Here is an 18,922-nt window from a genome sequence, read left to right on the forward strand (position 1 = left end):
CTTTTATTTATTTTGTTAAACATTTACTAATTATATTTTAATCTGTTAAATTATAACTTAATCTGTTAATTCCAGGAGTTCTGAGGACAGTGAGATTTGGCATTTCTACTCAAAGGTATAAAAATGAGATAACATTTGTAAAATCCTTTGCAAACCTTAAAGAGCTATATAAATGCTACCTATTACTATTGTTGTTGTTAAAAGTATAAATCAGTTTACCAAAATTTGATCAATAATCAATGCATTAATTTATTCAACAAATATTTTATTTGTGCTGTGAAGAATACAATAGATTTCTGTACACAAAGGGTTGAAACTGCTTTTCTTTGAATGTCTAAGGTCTTCTTTGCTTCATAACCTTTCATTCACTCATTAAAACAATAAAAAATTTATTAAGTACATAGCAGTAAGTGCTCTCTCTAGCTACAAAGACAAAAAAATGAAAGTCCCTGCAAAAAAGCTTTTATCATATTGGAAAAAAATAATACAAACACTATTGTAAGCTAGGTCTTATACAGATTTAGGCTGAGGCTTGAGACGGAATGAAATGAGATCCTTGTAGACCATATAATATTTGACTAAAGAAAGTCCACTTAGTAGCACTGAAAGGATATTCATCAAGGACAGAATATTGGTTCAGGTGGGCACAGCTTCCTCTTGTTGCTCCCCTCTGTGTTTACCACCATGGCACACCCTGGTCAGCAGGGTATATCAAGCCTGAGGAATTCCTTACTCTTCAGATGGACTCAGACCACCAGGAAATTAAGTCAACTGTTTGTCTTAATTTCCTGGATCACTTGCGTTCTGAGGATGATTTCATTACCTTTTAGTGAAAAATTAGCTTATCTCCATGGCAGGGACCTTAGTAGATGTTAAGTAACACTTATAAATACATGCAAAAGACATACAATGAAAATATGATGGAGGCAGAGGAGGAGGCACTAAAACTTGGAGGGTCGGGACAGGCTATGTGTCTTACATAGGAGGTGGCACTTGAGCTGAACCATGAAGGGAGACAGGGACTGAGGCAGAAGTGAGGTTAGAAATAACAGAGGTATCAAGTACTTAATATAAATATATCCTCTAGTATGAAAAAAGGCAGCTAGGTGGTGCAGTGGATAGAGTGCCAGGCTGGAGTCGGGACAACTTATCTTCCTGAGTTAAAATTCAGCTTCAGATACTTACTAGCTTTGTGACCCTGGACAAGTCACTTAACTTTATTTTCCTCATCTGTAAAAGTTTCCTTATCTGTAAAACAATATGGAGAAGGAAATGGCAAACCACTCCAGTATCTTTGCCAAGAAAACCCCAAATGGGGTCACGAAGAGTCGGACACAACTGAAAACTGAACAACAAAAACCAACTAGTATGAACAAAAAAGATATAGAGTTTGTGGTAGAACAAGAGCCTTCTAGCCTTCCTCTCTGGATCTGCAGAGCAGTTTTCAATTAACTGACTGATCGTCTTATCTAAAATGTTTTCTTATTTTTATAGACTGAAGTGCTAGGCTGTGCAATCAAGGTTACAACCTAGCTAGCACTAGTAGCTAGCACTAACTTTTGAAACAGAAAACAATGCTAAAACAAGGTGGCACTGACTTTAAGTGTGAACTTAATGTTCAAGAAAAGGGAGATATTAGTGTCTTAGGGAGGTTAGCTCAGCCTGGATAGGCTTATAGAAGCAGAAGATGGTTATAGGCACAGGAAGTTAGAAGACCTAATATCTAATCCATTGCTGTCTGTATAACAGCACATCGCCATATTTGGAAGCTGATAAAGGTGATTCTAAAAACCATATAAGCTAACGTGCCCATCTTATAAAGGAGTGAACCAAGGCCTATGGAAGGGAAACTACTTGCTCAAGTTCACTGAGTTCATCAAAGGAATAAGTGTAACCAGAACTCAGTTCTTCCAATTTCCAATTCTAGTTTTCATTCCATCACAAAACATTAGCAAGTCAATGTTGAATAAGTATCTTTTGATGATGTTGCTGCATATTGCTAGTTTTAAATGTTATCGTAACCTAGGAAGTTGGGAAATTGGAATTATTATTCTCCAGGTTCTGTTTGCTTCACTCTGTATTCATACAAGTCTTCCCAAGTTTCTTCATTATTTCTTACCTCACAATAATATTCTATCATATTTATATACCATAACTTGATTAGGGTTAATGGCTGTGAAGGAATTCCCTAAACTTTTCTTTTTGAGTTCCCATATTTTCTTTATTGTAAAAGTAATTTGTTTTCAGTTTTCAACAATCATTTCCATAAGTTTTAAATTTTCTCCCCCTCCCTTCCCAAGATGGCATGCAATCTTACATGGGCTCTATGCACACATTCTTATTAAACACATTTACACATTAGTAATGTTGCATGGAAGAGTTGCCCTATTTTCAAGAAATACTGGACCTAGAGAATGCAGGAGGCCCTGAATATGTCAAGGACAAAGCCCCCCCCCCCCCTCCCATTGATATGATTTGTTGTTAGCACCCCAAGCTGGATTTCCTGCATGTCCTTGGAAGGTAAGACAGGTGCCAGCCAGTCCGTGCCAGGCCAGGAAAATGCTGTGTGGCTGGGGTCCTTTGCAAATGAACAGACCCTCCTATCTTCATAGTCTAGCAGTTCCCCAGGGAAAATAATGTGGCTTCTGCCATCACCTTGCTCCTCTTGTAGGAAGTAGTTTTGTCCTCTCCCTCCTGCCCTCCTTTACTGCACCTGTTACATGCCAATGCCCCTTCCTGTTTTTTCCTCCTCCTTTTGTTGTAGTCATAAATATGCAAACTTCTACAAGGTCTGTGAAATCGGGTTCCACAGGCACGTTCATTTCTTGTAATAAGCCTGGTTTTCATGTCAGTTTCATGATATTGTGATTGTCTATTGACAAACGCCATTCCCCAATTGATGGATGCCTCCTCAGATTCCCATTTTTTGCCACCTCAAAAAGTTATATTTTTGTACACCCTCAAACTTTATTTTACTTAAGACTAAGCCCTTCCTATCTACTTTCTAATTGTCCCTTCTCCACTCTCCCTCCTATTTCCCTGTTGGATGAAGCATATTTCTGTACCCAACTCTGTGTGAATGTGTTATGTGTGTGTGTGTGTGTAATATCCATTCTTGAGTAGTTTAAATGAGTGAGGTTCAATTGTGCCCAGCTTCCCCCTTCTACATTATTTGTATAAATACCTACTTGAACATCTCAATCATTTGAGATAATTTCCCCTAACCTTCCTTTATCACCCCCACCCCCACCCCCACCCCATATATTCGCTTCCATTCTTGAGATTATCAAGATATGAAAGAACCACTCCCAGTCTATTAGCCTTCTGTCTAATTATACTCTATGAATCCTGCCGATGTTAGGATTCAGAGGGAATGTGCATCATCACCCCATATTAAAATATACGTAGTTTACCCTGGTTTGGTATCTTAAATTTTTTTGCATTTTCCTTATGATCCTCTACTCATCTGTTAGAACTTCAGTTTCTACCCAGCTCTGATCCTTTCATCAAGAATGCTTAGAAGTCCACTATTTCATTAAAGGTCATTGTTCCCCTGTAGGATTATACTGTTTTGCTAGGAAAGTTATTCTTGGCCATAAACTCATATCCTTTACTTTTTGGAATTATCACATCCCAAGCTCTCTATTCCTTTGTTCTGCAGGCTGCAAAATTGTGTGTGATGCTCTGACTGTGGCACCTCACTGCTGGAATTCTTTCTGGCTGCTTGCAGTATTTTCTTTGACATGGAAACTCTAGCTTTTGGTTTCTAGGTGTTTTCATTATGAGGTTTCTTTCAGCTGTTAACAGTTGCATTCTTTCTATTTTCACTTTGCCCTCTAATTCTAAGACATCTCCACAGTTTTAAGATTTCTTGAAATATTATGTCTAGCTTTTTTTTTTTTTTTGGTCATAGCTTTCAAGTAGGCTAATGTTTCTTAGATTTTTTTAACCTTGATCTGTTTTTCAGGTCAGTTGTTTTTGTTGTGATATACCTTACATTTTCTTCTATTTTTTCAGTCTTTTGACTATGTTTTCTAGTTGTCTCATTGAATCATTGGCTTCTATTTAGTCCATTCTAATCTTCAGTTTGACATCTAGGCAAGGTTTTGTACCTCTTGTGCCAAATGGTTTTTTCTCCATTTTTTTCCTCTATCTCATTTTGTTTATGAAAAATTTTTAAACTTTTGCTTCATTTCTTCCAGGAATTGTAGCTGAATTTGTGCGCAAGCTGTATTTTTCTTTAAGGCTTTGTTTTGGAGTCATCTCTTTTTATGGGTTTCTATCTTGAGCATCATTGTCAGCCTAGTACTTTTTGTCAGTCAAATTATTTATTTTTGCTTGTTTGCTCAGTCTTCCAGCCTGCCTTTTTATTTCAGATGATACTAAGGCTGGGCTATATGCATTTTAGGGGGAAAAGTCTGGGCTTGACCTGCTGCTGCTTTCTTATAGATATTGAGATTATATTATTTCAGAATCTCAGGGACAGATTAGGCTGGAGACCTGGAAGCTATTAGTGGTCTGCTCCAGGACAAAGTTTGATCACTGCCCTTTTAGTCTGAGCTCTGCAAATTTCTGACCTAGGTTTGGGTCTGCCAATGGACTCATTTACTATCAGCCAAATGGGAAGCTCTGCTGATTTATAGTAATAGAACTGCAAGGTTCTACCTTTGCAGATAGAACCTTTGGTCTTCGATTTCTACCTATTTATTCCTCTGCAGACTTCTAACTGGGATAGATGTTGGAACTCAGACCTCACCAAGCTCACTGGATTTGTGGCACAAAACTGCTACTTGCTACTTGTTCCTCTCAGTACACAGTCAAGTCCCATGACCACTCTCTTGCCACCACTGGGTCTGGGTCATCCTCATTCTACCCTCAATCTGTGACCTGCAACTATCCATTGGTACTTGTTCCCACACCTTGCATGAGGTCAGTGTCCCTGTATGGAGCTGTCCTGCCTTGTCCTCTTTCAATTCCTGGATGCCAGACCTCAACTCCAGTCTCCTTAGACCTCTTTATCTTCCTGTGATGAGTTAGGATGGGGAAAAAATGACTCATGATTTTTTTTCTTGGACTTCTCCATCAGAATTCAGTTTTGTGCATTTTCTAGATATTAAGGGTGGAGGGGAGCTCACTATAGTTCTTCCTGCTTTTCTTCCGTCTTGGCTCTGTCCTCCACATGGTCAAGTCTTTGGATAAATTTGACCAGGAACAGACTAAGAGGGAGGCAATCACTACACAAATACTTTAAAGGCTATGTTGGGAAAAAGGGATTTGTCCTCTTCTAGTTTTATTTCAGAGGACAAAACTAGAATCAATGTGCAAAAGTTATAGGAAGTCAGATATCAGCTCAGTATAAAAAAAATTTTCCTGTTATTTATGGTTATTCAAAAATATGGTGGTGAATTTTCCTACTAGCAGGTTCTTGTCAACTCTAAAATTCTTTGAGAAAACAGTCCTTTATGATAATTTATGTATATATATATATGTATATATATATATATATATATATATATATATATATATATATATATATATATATATATATATACACACATATATATATAGCCTCAGAGGAACAAACTAGATTATATATCAAACAACCTGATTAGGATTAAAGGTAACTATAACCTACCATCTCTTTATGGAGAGAAGAAAAATACATTTCATCATCACTTCTCTGGAACCATTTTCATAATATGAATTCTGATATATTATTTTGTTTTCATGTACAATATTGTAGCTGATGAAGACCTCAACTCAATTGTGTATAGAGAAACTCTGATAGTTTATTTCTCTTACATTATTAAAACACCATTCTCTGTCCATATATACAATAAATATTTATTATTGTATTTTTCATTATAATAAAGAACTAGAAATTAAAAGGGTATCTACTAGTTTTGGAGAATGGCTGAACCAAATTAAAGTATGTGAACATGATATTATTGTTCCATAAGAAATGCTAAAAGAGATGGATTTATAAAAACTTGGGAAATCTTTATGAAATAATATAGTAAAATGGGCAGAAACAGAAAATCTATATAATAACTACAACACGATTTAAAAATGGAAAGATTTAAGAATTCTAATTAAATGAATGATCAACCATTATTCCAGAGGACCAATAATGAAAGATGCTATCTCTCACCTGAAAGAAGTGGGAGAGAGTGGTTTGACATGCAAAATGATACATTTTTGGAATTGGTCAATGTGCACATTTGGTTGCTTGATTATACTTATTTGTTACAAAGATTTTTCTTACCTTAATGGAGGTGGGACAGCGGGCTTGGAAGGGAGAGAAAGACTAGCAATAATGATGCTCCCCCCCTCCAAAAAAGAAAGAGAGTCATTGAAGTATTTTTTTTAATTTACAGAAAGAAATTCAGGTGATTTAGACAAGGAAGACAGCTTTGAAACTAAAGTGTTGAGCAGTGTTCTGACCACAGATTTCAAACTTTCATCAAAGAACATCATTCTATGTTGACATGTTATCCACATCAGATAAACTTAATACAGACAAATTTAATGAATTAAAAAAGAAAATGTATATAAAAGCAAAATTAAAAGTTCTCATTACAGGGTAAATCATTCTAGAACTCAGAAGCATTAGTATATCTCATTATTTTGCAATAAAGAATAAAATAACATTTAAAAATAAAATTTTATGAATATTTTATTTCTTTTTAGAATATTTAAATGTTAGCCACAACACATTTCACAATTTAAGGACTACTGGGGGAAAAAAATTAAACCACATTTGGCCTTCAACAGCTTTCCTGTTTGATCATCAAGGCTGAGGACACGCTTAAGACTAAGAAGAACAATACATGAAGCACTGACTGGTACTTTTATTCCACTCCTGTGAATATAGCACCTTTGTGTCCATTTGACAACCTTTCATCCCTTCAGGCCAAAAGATGAATTAAATTGTGGTGACCCGTGACCATGGGAAGATACTTTAGGGCACTGAAAAGAGTTCATTCTTACTCAGCACCCTTAACAAAATGTTAATACCAGCAAATGGGCAATCAGAAAAACAAGGGTGATCTGTGTTTGCTTTGGATTAAACTTTAGTGGGAATGGAGAAAATAGTGACACCTGAGAAGCTTTTTTTTTTTTTTAATTTGGCTGTCTTAGGAGTCAGGGAAATCTAGGTTCACATTCTGTCTGTTGTATTTCCTAACTGTGTGACTGTGGGCAAAAAGCTAGACTTATTTGAGCTTCAGCCACAGACTCAAACCTTGCAATCTGCTCTGGGGGAGGGAATCATCCTTGACATACTGACATAAGAAACTTGTCAGATAGATAATATTAATTAATTGATATTAATTAAATTAATATTAATAAAAGTAATCAAATACAATCAAATCAATATGACACAATTAGAGTATGCAGAAGGAAATAAACAATAGTACTTAAAAGATAAACTTGCAGAAAGATGGTGGTTGACCATTACTGTGTTCTAGTATCTTAAGCTTGTGAAGTTGCTAACATCCATTTTTCATCAATACAAACTTCTGTTTTTGAAGATACAGTTTTAAACAAGCAGCAAACTATAAATTGCTCTTAAATCCCAAGAAGTTCTTTGGATATATATGTTTATATTTTGGCTGAACAGTCACATGGATACTATAAAAATAACGGCTGTGTAACACTATTCTGTGAAATTTTCTGCTTTTTCCCATAATTTCTTCAATCGTTTTGTTGACTAATAAATTCTTTTCTAAAAATTCTTTGTCTTCATGGTATAGTTCATCTCCTGAAAGGTATTAAAATTTTAATTCTATAAGGTATTATGTCACAAAGCATTTCCATCTATCAATAAAAGTTCAACTGTTAAATTTTTCTTACAAGAATGAATATAAGTAGGACTAAAGAAATTTTTTAGATTTACAATTCAAGTTAAAAGAAAATTTCAATTTGTATTAGGGAGTAGATCCTATAAATTTTGGGGTGGAATTTAAAAACTGTTCCCATGTCTTTCTCTTAACATTTCTAACCATCAAGTTCCCAATTACCTTTTTATTTGGACAGAATCTAAGATTTCATCAGTATAGGAAGCTCCCAGCAAAGAACTTTCTCTACCAATGAAGATCAACACCTTCTTTGTAATTCAGTCTTAGCAACATGCTAGGAGCACAAATGAGACTAGAATCCAGGTCTTTCTGATTCAGAGGTCAACTCTCTAGCCACTGTACAATCCTTCTCTTTCACAGTTAATATCCACATTTTTTAGTGTTCATATAAAAGCTGCTGTCGGATTCTGTGATTTGTACATTCAATCATTCAACAAAAATGTGAGAATCTACTATTTCCAAGCTCCCATGTCGGGAAGACACAAAGATACATAAAGACTCAACTCCTATGCTCAGAAGTTTATCATCAAAAAGAGTTATGAAAGCATATAGCACTTTTATAAAGATAATTTATATATAAAAAATAGCAAAATTGGCCTACACAGGTTTAGACTAATTTGATCTCTATTCTGAGGGTCAGAGAAATGTAGCTATCAATTAAAAAATAATAATGCTACATTTTACTCACATAAACAGAAAACCACCAAATTACTACAAGCAGAACTTTCACTATTGTCTGTCACCTTTAGTCAGACATTACTTTTTAGATAAGCATTTCTGGGTCACATTCTCCCTGTTTATCCTAGTCACTGACCATGACTGCTGTCTTTCCTCTTCTCTCCCTCCCTGACCTCACTCCCCCACCACCCCAGGCTCCCTTCAGGCAGCAGAGACAGGGCATGGAAAGTCCTTGGCCCTACCACTGGTGTCACCACTGCCCTGGGATGTTCTGCAATTCAGTCCTATCAACATTTATTAAGCACTAATTCTGTGCAGAGAAGAGCCTTGTTCTCTGGGTTGATGTGGACACAAAGCCCTAACGAAACTTAGGATGTATAGAGAGATGACACATACTTAACATCTTTTTTTTCTTTCTGTTCTGGACTTGTGATTTCATGACTATTGGAAACTCCTTCCACCAATGCAGATGACAACTCGTGGTCTATACAGCATTTAAACTGTGGGAAGTGCAGACGGGGTCTGAGTAAAAAAAGTTTAAGAAGCCTTGGTCTATAAAATGAATGGGTTTGACTAGAAGGCCTCTGAGATCACTTCCAGCTCTAGCTATACAATCCTATGATCTGTAACACAGTCTTTAGAGAGTTGATTAGAACACTGAAAAGTTAAGTGACTTTCCCACAGTCACATTACATGACATTATGTTTGAAGGGCAGGATTTAGACCCAGGTCTTCCTAATTTCAAGTCCAGTCCATCATCCACTACGTCACACTGCTTCTAAGACACATTACAAACAACTGTAATGCACAATAACACATGATACATGTATTAAAGAGGGATGAAACAGCCTCAAAGATATTAACAGGGGAGACAAGGTATATGATGTTGCCCCTGACGAATAGAGAAGTCAAAAGGAGTAAGTTCTTCTGTAGAAGGGAACTGGAAACAAATTGTATTGGGGAGATACAATTCTCCCAACAACTGGAGGACTGAACAAAACGCTGTATATAAATGTGTGTTTATCCTTCGTTGCTGAAGAAAACCATGCCATCAGAGAAATGATGACCTGATTTGCACTTGACTTTGTTTTGAGGGAGGGAGGGCTGTGCAGGTCACCAGCCTCACTTCTCCTCCTGAGTCATCTGAATCCTGTGACTAGATATTCATCAGGATGACTGGAGATGACCCAGGATGAGGCAATTGGGGTTAAGTGACTTGCCCAAGGTCACACAGCTAGTGAGTGTCAAGTGTCTGAGGTGAGATTTGAACTCAGGTCCTCCTGACTCCTGCACTGGTGCTCTATCCATTGCACTACCTAGCTGCCCAATATAAAAATATTATTTCATTGTAAGAAATGACAAATATGACAGATTCAGAAAAACCTGGGAAGATTTGGATGAACTGATGCAGTGAAGTGAGCAAAACCATAAAAGTGACCAAAATAATGTAAATAAAAACAACTTTCAAGGTTCTAAAACTCCACATGACAAGTGACCAATCCTGATTGCAGAAGACAGATTTTGAAGTATATTTCCCATCTCCTGGCAGAAAGGGTTAGAGCTGAAGATAGAGACGTGCATTTACAAAGACATTGTGCTGAATTGTTTTGCTTGACTATTCTTACTGACTACAAGGGAGGGAGAAGAGTTGGTGGGTACTGATAGTGATTCAAAACAAAAACAAAAAACCAGGAGACAGCAGAATGAAGTTCAAAAGGAGCCACAGACAAGCAAGGTTTTGTCACTTCTCTTAATGGGGAATTAATTAGTCAACAAACCCAACCCTTATTAGCATATCCACTGTACCCAGCTGATACAATACCCATTTGCATTTTTGAACAGGGTAGGCCTTCTGTCACTGGTTCTAGTTCACTAACTGTTGTAAAGAGATGGATTTTTGATTGACTGCTGAACCAGATTTTGGATGTATGCAAAAGACAATAAACATGTAAAGGAACCTGTTGTTATTTCTTGGTCGGCTAGACTTGAATAAGGAAGCAAAGCCTGCAATAAACCCTCTGTGGGGACAGAAACCTCAGGCTTTTATCCTTCCACCAGGACTACTGCCATATGTCCTGCACACTGTTGCTTCTGTCTCCATTAACTATTCTGCCCTATGTAGCTAACCTCCTCAAAAAGGCTGTCTAAAATAGGTGACACCACTTTCTTTCCTTTCTCTCTCACAATCTGGCTTCCAACCTTACCATTACACTAAAACTGCTTGCTCTCTCTAAAGTTACCAATAATCTCTTAGTAGCCAAATCCAATAGTCTTTTCTCAATTCTCCTTGACCTCTCTGTAGCCTACAAATCCCCTTCTCTTCCCTGACACTCCCTTCTTTCTAGGTTTTCAGGATATAGCTCTACTGGTTCTCTTCTAACCTACCTGATTGCACCTTCTCTGTCTCCTTTGCTGGATCCTCCTCCAGATCATGACCTCTAACCATAGTTATTCCTCAGGGTTCTGTCCTGGACCCTTTTCTTCTTCTTCTATATTACTTCACTTGGTGATCTCATCAGCAGTCATAGATTTAATTACCATCTCTAAACTGATGATTTTCAAATCTACCTGTTCTGCCCCAAACTCTGCTGACCTCCAATCTCACATCTCCAACTGTCTTTCAGACATCACACACTGGTTGTCCAGTAGACATCTTAAACTCAGTATGTCTAAAACAGAATCCATTATCTTTATACCTAAACCCCACCTCCCCTCCTTCCCTATTGCTATGAAAGGCAACACCGTATTCTCAGTCCCTCAGGCTCACAACACAAGAGTCATCCTGGATTCCTCACTATCTCTCACCTCCAATATCCAAGCTGTTAACAAGGCCTGTGACCTTTGCAACATCTCTCAAATATACCCCCTTCTCCTTTCTGACGCTGCCATGACTCTAGTGCCAGCCCTCATTACCTCATGCCTGACTTACTGCAATAGCCTCCTGGGAGTCTTCCTGCCTTAATTCTTTCCCCACACCAAACCAGTCTCCATGTAGCCACTAAAATGGTTTTCCTAAAATGCAAGTCTGATCATGTCACTCCCCAGTTCCCCCAATCAAAAAACTCTAGTAGCTTCCAACTGCCTCAAGAAGCAAATACAGAATTCTCCTTTTGGCATTCAAAGCCCTTCATAACCAGCTCCTTCCAGTCTTTGTATACTTACTTCCCAATATGTACTCTTGACATAGGGACACTGGCCTCTTGGCTGTTCCTTGTATAAGCCTTGACTCTGGGCATTTTCTCTGGCTGTCCTTGAAACATTCTCCCCCTCCTCTGCTCAAACAACTGACCTCCCTGTCTTCCTTTAAGTCCCAGGTAAAATCCCACCTTATACAGAAGGCCTTTCCCAATCTCTCTTAATTCCAGAGCCGTCCCTCTTTTAATTAGTTCCCATTTATCCTTATAGTTTACTTTGCATATATTTGTACGCTGTCTCCTCCATTAGATTGTAAGCATGCTGAGGGCTGGGACCAACTTTTGCCTCCCTTTGTATCTACTGCCTGGGACAGAGTAAGTGCTTAACAAATGTTTACTGAATGGATGTCTCTTCTTGTTGTTTTTAGGTACAGTACTAGAGATGGCAAGCAGCAGATGTCCAAGAACTGAAGTCTACATGGGGATTTGTGGAAGCCTGGGCAGCAAGGCCCTGAAGAGTGTCCCATCTGACCTAGCCCACTGGTGGTGAAAGATGAAGACTCATCCATCAGCTATTCCACTTGTGAAAGTGAGCTTGATGGGGTGAATGCTTTAAGTGTGAGCCCACTCTTCTCAGAGAATGAAGTGATAGATGGTAGAGCAGAACCAAGATCATTCCCTTTCCCATTCTTGCTCATCAGAGAGAATGTTTTGTAATTTTTGTCTTAATATATGTTGTTATTCATTCTTTTCAGCTGTGTCCTGCTCTTCAGGATGCCATTTGGGGTTTTCTTGGAAAAGATCCTAGAGTGGTTTGCCATTTCCTTCTCCAGGTCATTTTACAAATGAGGAAACCAAGGCAAACAGGGTGAAGTGACTTGCCCAGGGTCACACTGCCAGTAAGTATCTAAGGCTAGATATGAACTCAGGTCTTCCTGACTCCAGTCCCAGTGCTCTGCCCACTGAGCCATCTAGCTGCATATATATGTACTATATATCATAACACTTTGCAAAAGCTAATTGATATTGATTAAATGAAACTGGAAAATGAAATTTTAGAAACATAATAAAGTATTTGGCCTTAATTTATTTTCTAAACATATAGGACATTTAGCAGAGTTTGTGCTTCATTAAATTGTACTTTGCAAAGCTAATGCTTTACATGGCATTACTAATAATTCATACTGATTCTAATAAGATATTTAAAAATATTTAAACTTGATCAATTTACCTGGTAAGAGCTGCATTGAACCATCTAGGGCTAGTAATGTAATTGGCAGCCATCTTTCACATCCTTCTGAACTCCGGTCCAAAGAAAATTTGTGCAGGTCCAATAAAGAAGCAAAGTTTATAAGTCTTCTTATCTCATAGAACTGAGGAGGTGCCAACCATATTTCCTCATGCATAAACTTTATTATTGCTTCTGTTGGAGATATCCACTGTGAAAACAAAGGCATAGTTTCTAAAAGCCAAAGGTAGCAATTCAGACAGATTGGAAAGAAACACAAGGCTAATGAATTTTTTGCTTTTTCTCATTATCTGTTCATTTCTTTGGTCAATTTATTCTGTTCAAAACAGAATTCATCATCTTCCCACCCAGCCCCACCCTCCACTGAACTTCCTTATTTCTCCGGAACCTTCCAGTCTTCCAAGTTTGTACCTTCAGCATCGTTCCTGATACTTCACATTCCCTCACCACATGTAACCAATAGATCTTAACACTTCTATCTCAATTTCTTTTGTATCTCTATTTACAAAGTCACTATCTTAGTTTAAGCCCTCATCACCTCCCATCAACTTTTCCTTGGACTATGGCAATGGTTTCCTAATTAGTCTCCCTGTTTCAAGTCCTTTCCCACACTACTGCATACTACTCAGCTCCCAGAATGACTTTCATTAATCATAGATTTGACTATGCCACTACTCAGTAATACTCAATACTCATGACTATACCCTACTCAATAAATTCCAGTGGCTCTCTGTTGCTGCTAGGATAAAATTAAAACTTCTGTTTTGGTTTTTAAAGTCCTTCACAACTGGTCAGTCTTTCTAGCCTCATTATACACTGTTTCTTATCCTATCAGTTTCCATGGAAGCCAGGAGGCAGAGATGAGGGAGACCATTCCAAGAATGGGGGAAAGCCAGCGAAAATGCTCAGAGTTGGGAGATGGAGCATTGTGTGTGAGGGACAGCAAGCAGGCCAGTGCCCTTGTCCACTCCTTCCGAGGTTCCTTTGCTCTATCTTCATCCAAGTCATGATTACTAATGGTGAGTATCTCACAGGGCTCTGTGGCCCTCTTCTACCTCTATACTATTTCACTTGGTGATCTTATCAGCTCTCTTGGATTCAATTATCATTTCTATGCTGATGATTTTCAGATCTACTTATCCATGCCTAACCTCTCTGTTGACCTTCAGTCTTACATCTCCAACTACTGGACATCTCAAACTGGATTTCTTGTAAAAATCTTAAACTCAACATGTCCAAACTGAACTTGCTATCTTTTCCACAAAACCTCTCCCCTCTATGCTATCAAAGGAGCAGCTAATGACTTACTAAGTTCCTTTAATAATAATTTCATCCTTCAAAAGGCATAGGAATCAACAAGGTAAAATTCAATTTTGCAGGTAACTCTCCTTAAACTGGAGGAACTGGTCACTAGGGTGGAAATTATGGTAACCATGAAGAAAAGTGACTACTCCATCCAGAGTGTGTGATAGAAAAAAAGGAAAAGTGAGATGGACCCTGGATTTTGGGAAAGCAGATTTCAAAGTATTTAGAGGAAAAATAGGTAGAATCCCATGGACTACAAAATTTCTAAGAAGGAAGTCTGGTCAGAAGGAATGGGAGATATTCAACAATGAAATTCTGAGAAGGCAAATGTAGATGCACAGAGAAACAATCAATTTATATTTTAAAAAGAAATGCAGAGGACAAGGAACCAGGTCAAATAACAGAGGATAAATAAGAGTAAAATATGGAATAGAGATGAACCTTGGCCAAAATAGAAAACAAAAGTTATTATTATAAACATGAAGAAAAAGTTTAAGCAATGAGTGGAGTCAAATACTCGTAGATTACACAGAAGTATTACACCTATATATCTTGAATACTTTCTTCAAGGAAAGAACTGGCAGATAACTGACATAACAAGCACTGAATAACCTAAGAGAAAAACGAACATTTACAATTTAAAAGACAGCAAAGGCCTATTGTTGATATTGAAGTCATCCCTGCATCATCTTATATACAATTACAAAGCAAAGATAAAAATTAGTATAAAGTTAATAGAATACTAATGATAAAACTATGAGGCATATAAGTGAAACAAATAAATTCTAAGCTATTTAAACAAATTATTAATAGTGTAGAAAGGTGGAATGAAGTAGAAGAGTAGAAATTATATCAACACTGATAATAGAGAGTCAAAGAGCCTAAAAAGCATTTTACTTAAAACATTTGGTTTATCTGCCAAGCAGAGAGAGATGGCAGACTAAGGAAATTCCTGTTTGGAATACAAACCCATTTGTAAAATCTTACCAAGAATGAGAAAGGAAGATTTTGAGCAGTATGGCCTCATAAAGTAGAAAGAAGCAAAAGAAGATAAAACAATTTTAAAGAAAGCCTAGTGAGACACTCAACTAAGCAAAGCCATGTGGAGGACATTTAAAGATGAAAACTGAAGGAAGATAAGCAAGAAAAATGGAAAAGTTCTACACCAATTTATAGTAAACTGCTTCACCATCAAGGATTAAGTACAGCTGTCCACTTATAAAAGAGGTGTAAGTGGTACTAAAGGAACAATGATGGGAAAATCAACTATATTTATACAAGATCTGGGTTGGAGACAACAGTTTGGATATGCTAAGGTTAAGATGCTTACAGAACATCCTATGTGAGATGTTCAGGAGACAGTTGGACATGATGTAAGTAAATCACTATGCAAACAAATCATTAAAAACCTCAAAATTATAGACCTCTAGGCTATACTTTGTAGGCAAGAATCAATAATCACTGAATGGTCCCCTACTTTCTATTCCTATTAAAACCACCCACCTACTACTAATGCCTTCATTACTACTTATCTGGGGTTACCACAATAATCTTTCTATGGTTCCCCTCTAATCTGCCCTCCATAATGTCACCAGAATTACCTTTATGCATAGATATAGCAGTGTCACTCCTCTATTCAAAAATCTATTTTATAGGCAATAAAAAGTCACTAATGTTTGAATTCCTTTACTGGGAACTGAAGGCATTACTATCTATGGTTCCAGCCTTGTCTTGTTCCCCTTCATGTGCTCTCCACCTGTGTAAAACTGGAGTGGATCTGTATTTTGCACACTCTCCTAGTATTACCTTGTTCAATTATTTTCAGTGGTGTCTGGCTCTTAGAAACCCCGCTTGAGGTTTTCTTGGCAGAGATACTGGTAGTGGTTTGCCATTTCTTTCGCCAGCTCAGCGACTGTCACCAAGCTGCGCCAGCCTTACTTAACAGCAAATGAGTAGGAGCATTCCAGTAGAAAATCCTCAAGGGCAAGGACTGTGTTTGTTATTTGAATTACAGTGTGTTGTGCAATCTGAATTAGAGCTGAAAGAGATCTTAAAGTTCATTGCATTAACTCAATTGCACAAGCATTTTTAAGTTTCTGTGCCAAGCAATGGGTATGAGATAATTCATATGTTGAGGGTTTAAAAAGGACTTTCCTTGAAACAATTTTATTAGGATATTAGATGAGGAAAATTCTTATCAGCTAAGTCCCTTCTCTACCCCTTAGTTTTACAGTTGCCTGAAAGCGGTGATTCAATCCAATTTAACAAACATTTATGAAGCACCTACTATGTGCCAGGCACTGTGCTAAGCTCTGAAAAGTTAAGTGACTTATGGAGGGGCATACAGCTAGACCTCAAAGGAAGGACTGGAACCCAGAGGTTCCTGGTTCTGACGCCAGATCTCTATCCATTAAACCATGCCCGTAGAGGTAGGTCATTCAACCATCCTTATCCCCATTTTCCCATGAAACGGGTACTTAGAGACTTAGTGACTTACTTGCCAGATGTCAAGAATTACCCAAATCTCAGGACTCCAAATCCTGCACCCCTGCCTCTACTACACCACCCTGCCCTCATGGAGCTCACAATCTCCCCCCACACACACCCCCTCCCAAAAAGGAAGGACAAGTCTGACTCCAAATAATAGATATGGGTATGAGAGAGTATTATTTTAAGGACGGGAAAAGAAGATGAGATTCAGGAAGGGGAAACGACAAGTCCGTAGCGACAGCCGGGGCTCCCTCCCCTCCCAGCTCTCTCCAGCCCAGTCCGGAAGGGGTTTCCCCTTTACCTCGTATTTAATCGCTTCCGGCAGGTTCAGGAAGGTCTGGGGTTTGCTCTGCAGGCAGCAGACATAGAACCTGGTGTCAAAGCGCCTCCCTCTTTCCCTTATAAACGGCGTGAGCCAGTTACTCCACTCCTGCAGGGCCCAGATGTTGGGCGCGCACCCGAGGCTCTGGCACAGCTGGAGAAATTGACCGGGGTCTTTCTGGATCCTGGCCCTCCAGGCTTCCAGGTCGGCGGGCGGCGCATGCGCGCTGGTCAGGTGCGGGGCCTCTGCGCCCGCGGGGAGCAGAAGGAGGATGCCCGATTCCTCGAAGGTTTCCCGGATGGCGCAGATGCGAAAGGCCACATCGTCTGGGATGCGTGAGTGACAACTGGGCCGGGACGGCAAGGCCACCTCGGGGTAGGTTTCCCTGGGCTTCCCGGAGAGGGGCAGGCCGAAGCTCGGCGGCCCGTGGTGGGGCTGGAAGAGAGGAAGCCAGTCGGTCGAAGAGTCCGCGGCCTCCAGGACGCCCCCCGGGAAGACGTGGGCGCCGGGCAAGAAGGCGCTGCTCGTCGTGCGCTGCAGCAGCAGCAGCTCGTAGTCCTCGGCCGCGGCGGCCGGGCTCGGCCCGGGGTAGGCACGGCCCACGGCCAGCAGCAGCGTGGCCGCCCGGCGCCACTGGCGCAGCGAGCCCTGCATGGCGGACCCGGGCGGAGGTGGACCCGGGCGGAGGTGGCCCCGGGCGGAGGTGGCCCCGGGCGCAGGAGGCCCCGGGCGCAGGAGGCCCGGCGCGGGCTGACGGGGCTCCCTCCCCGCGCCCTGTTCGGGCGTTCCGCGGCTCACTCGCCGCTAATGGAGGAGGCGGGTGGCTGCACCAGGCCGGGCTCCCGGGCCTCAGGAGCCCGGGGACGGCGCGGACCTCTGACCCGGGCGGCCGGCCCGTGGCGCCCAGGTGGGGGTGACGGTGACCTTGACCGCCAGCGTCCGCTCCCGGTGTGTGAATGAAGCCGATCTAATATTCTCCCCAGCCTTGGGGAGAAAAGCGCGGAAGTTTCAGGCCGGAAGGGGCGTCAGCCTTGGCTCCCGTCCCACTCCCTCGCCTTAAAGAAGTCAGGTGTGACCCCGTGACCGCAGCCCGCGCTAAAGGGGGTCCTGAGAGCGCCGGCGCGGCTGCGTACCCCAGAAATGTTTGACAGCACATGCTTCGGTATGGTTCAGAGGGTAAAACTGGCCCTTTCCTGGCGAGGTGGAAAAGCCTGGCGTTGGGTGTGGCCTTGCCCTTCACCACCTGCACCGTACTGCTTAGGGATCACCTTTGGCACTTTGACCCATTTGGGACCACCATCAGCAAATACGAGATTACGTGTACAAAGAACAAAGGTAATCGGGCTTATAGAAAACTGAACTTGGTATGTGAAATGTTTAAGTAAGTATTACATTCAACATAGTATTAAAATTTTTAAAAACTGGCCTGCTTGTCTGTGTCCCGTTCTGTGATTTTTAAAAATATATCGACATTCTTTTTCCATTTTTTGCATCTTTATCCTTAATTTCCTACTTTGCTGCCCAAAATAAAAGTCCTCCCCTGTAACAAATATAATGGAGCAAATCCAAACCACACATTAAGCGCGCGACACCATATATCTACTTCTACACTTCTCTCCATCACTGCTTTGCCAGGAGGTGGGAATCATGCTTCATGAGCAGTCTTCTGAATTTACTATTTTTAATTACTCAAGAGTTTACCTTCCTTCATTATTGTCATATTCGTTATGTATGTTGTACATAATTATTTCTCCATCAATTTATAAATCCTCTGTTTCTCTGAATTCTTCATTTTACCATCTTACTATACAGTAAAATTCTGTTATATTCACACACCAATTGATAGGCACCTCTTTTGTTACTAGTTTTTGCTACCACAAATGGT

The 18,922-nt window shown here is 39.8% G+C and overlaps 2 protein-coding genes across 2 annotated transcripts in view; both read right to left on the reverse strand.

Moving 5' to 3' along the window:
- The window catches only part of TDRD12 (tudor domain containing 12), an 84,279-nt gene extending 71,291 nt beyond the window's left edge, over window positions 1-12,988 (reverse strand). Inside the window, exon 1 of the mRNA XM_072632062.1 lies at window positions 12,903-12,988. The gene's annotated coding sequence lies outside the window, so the exon portion shown is untranslated. The remainder of the gene's footprint in view (window positions 1-12,902) is intronic.
- NUDT19 (nudix hydrolase 19) lies at window positions 6,353-18,437 on the reverse strand. Its single transcript, XM_072632071.1, is given in 7 exon segments — window positions 6,353-7,762; window positions 12,903-13,110; window positions 17,017-17,769; window positions 17,772-17,879; window positions 17,881-17,942; window positions 17,945-18,022; window positions 18,025-18,437. Coding segments are annotated over 7 exon segments (1,584 nt in total). The 5' UTR covers window positions 18,194-18,437; the 3' UTR covers window positions 6,353-7,556.
- Window positions 18,438-18,922: the final 485 nt, after the last annotated feature.

Source organism: Notamacropus eugenii, chromosome 1 (assembly GCF_028372415.1).
Source record: "Notamacropus eugenii isolate mMacEug1 chromosome 1, mMacEug1.pri_v2, whole genome shotgun sequence".
In the NCBI taxonomy this organism is placed as follows: domain Eukaryota; kingdom Metazoa; phylum Chordata; class Mammalia; order Diprotodontia; family Macropodidae; genus Notamacropus; species Notamacropus eugenii.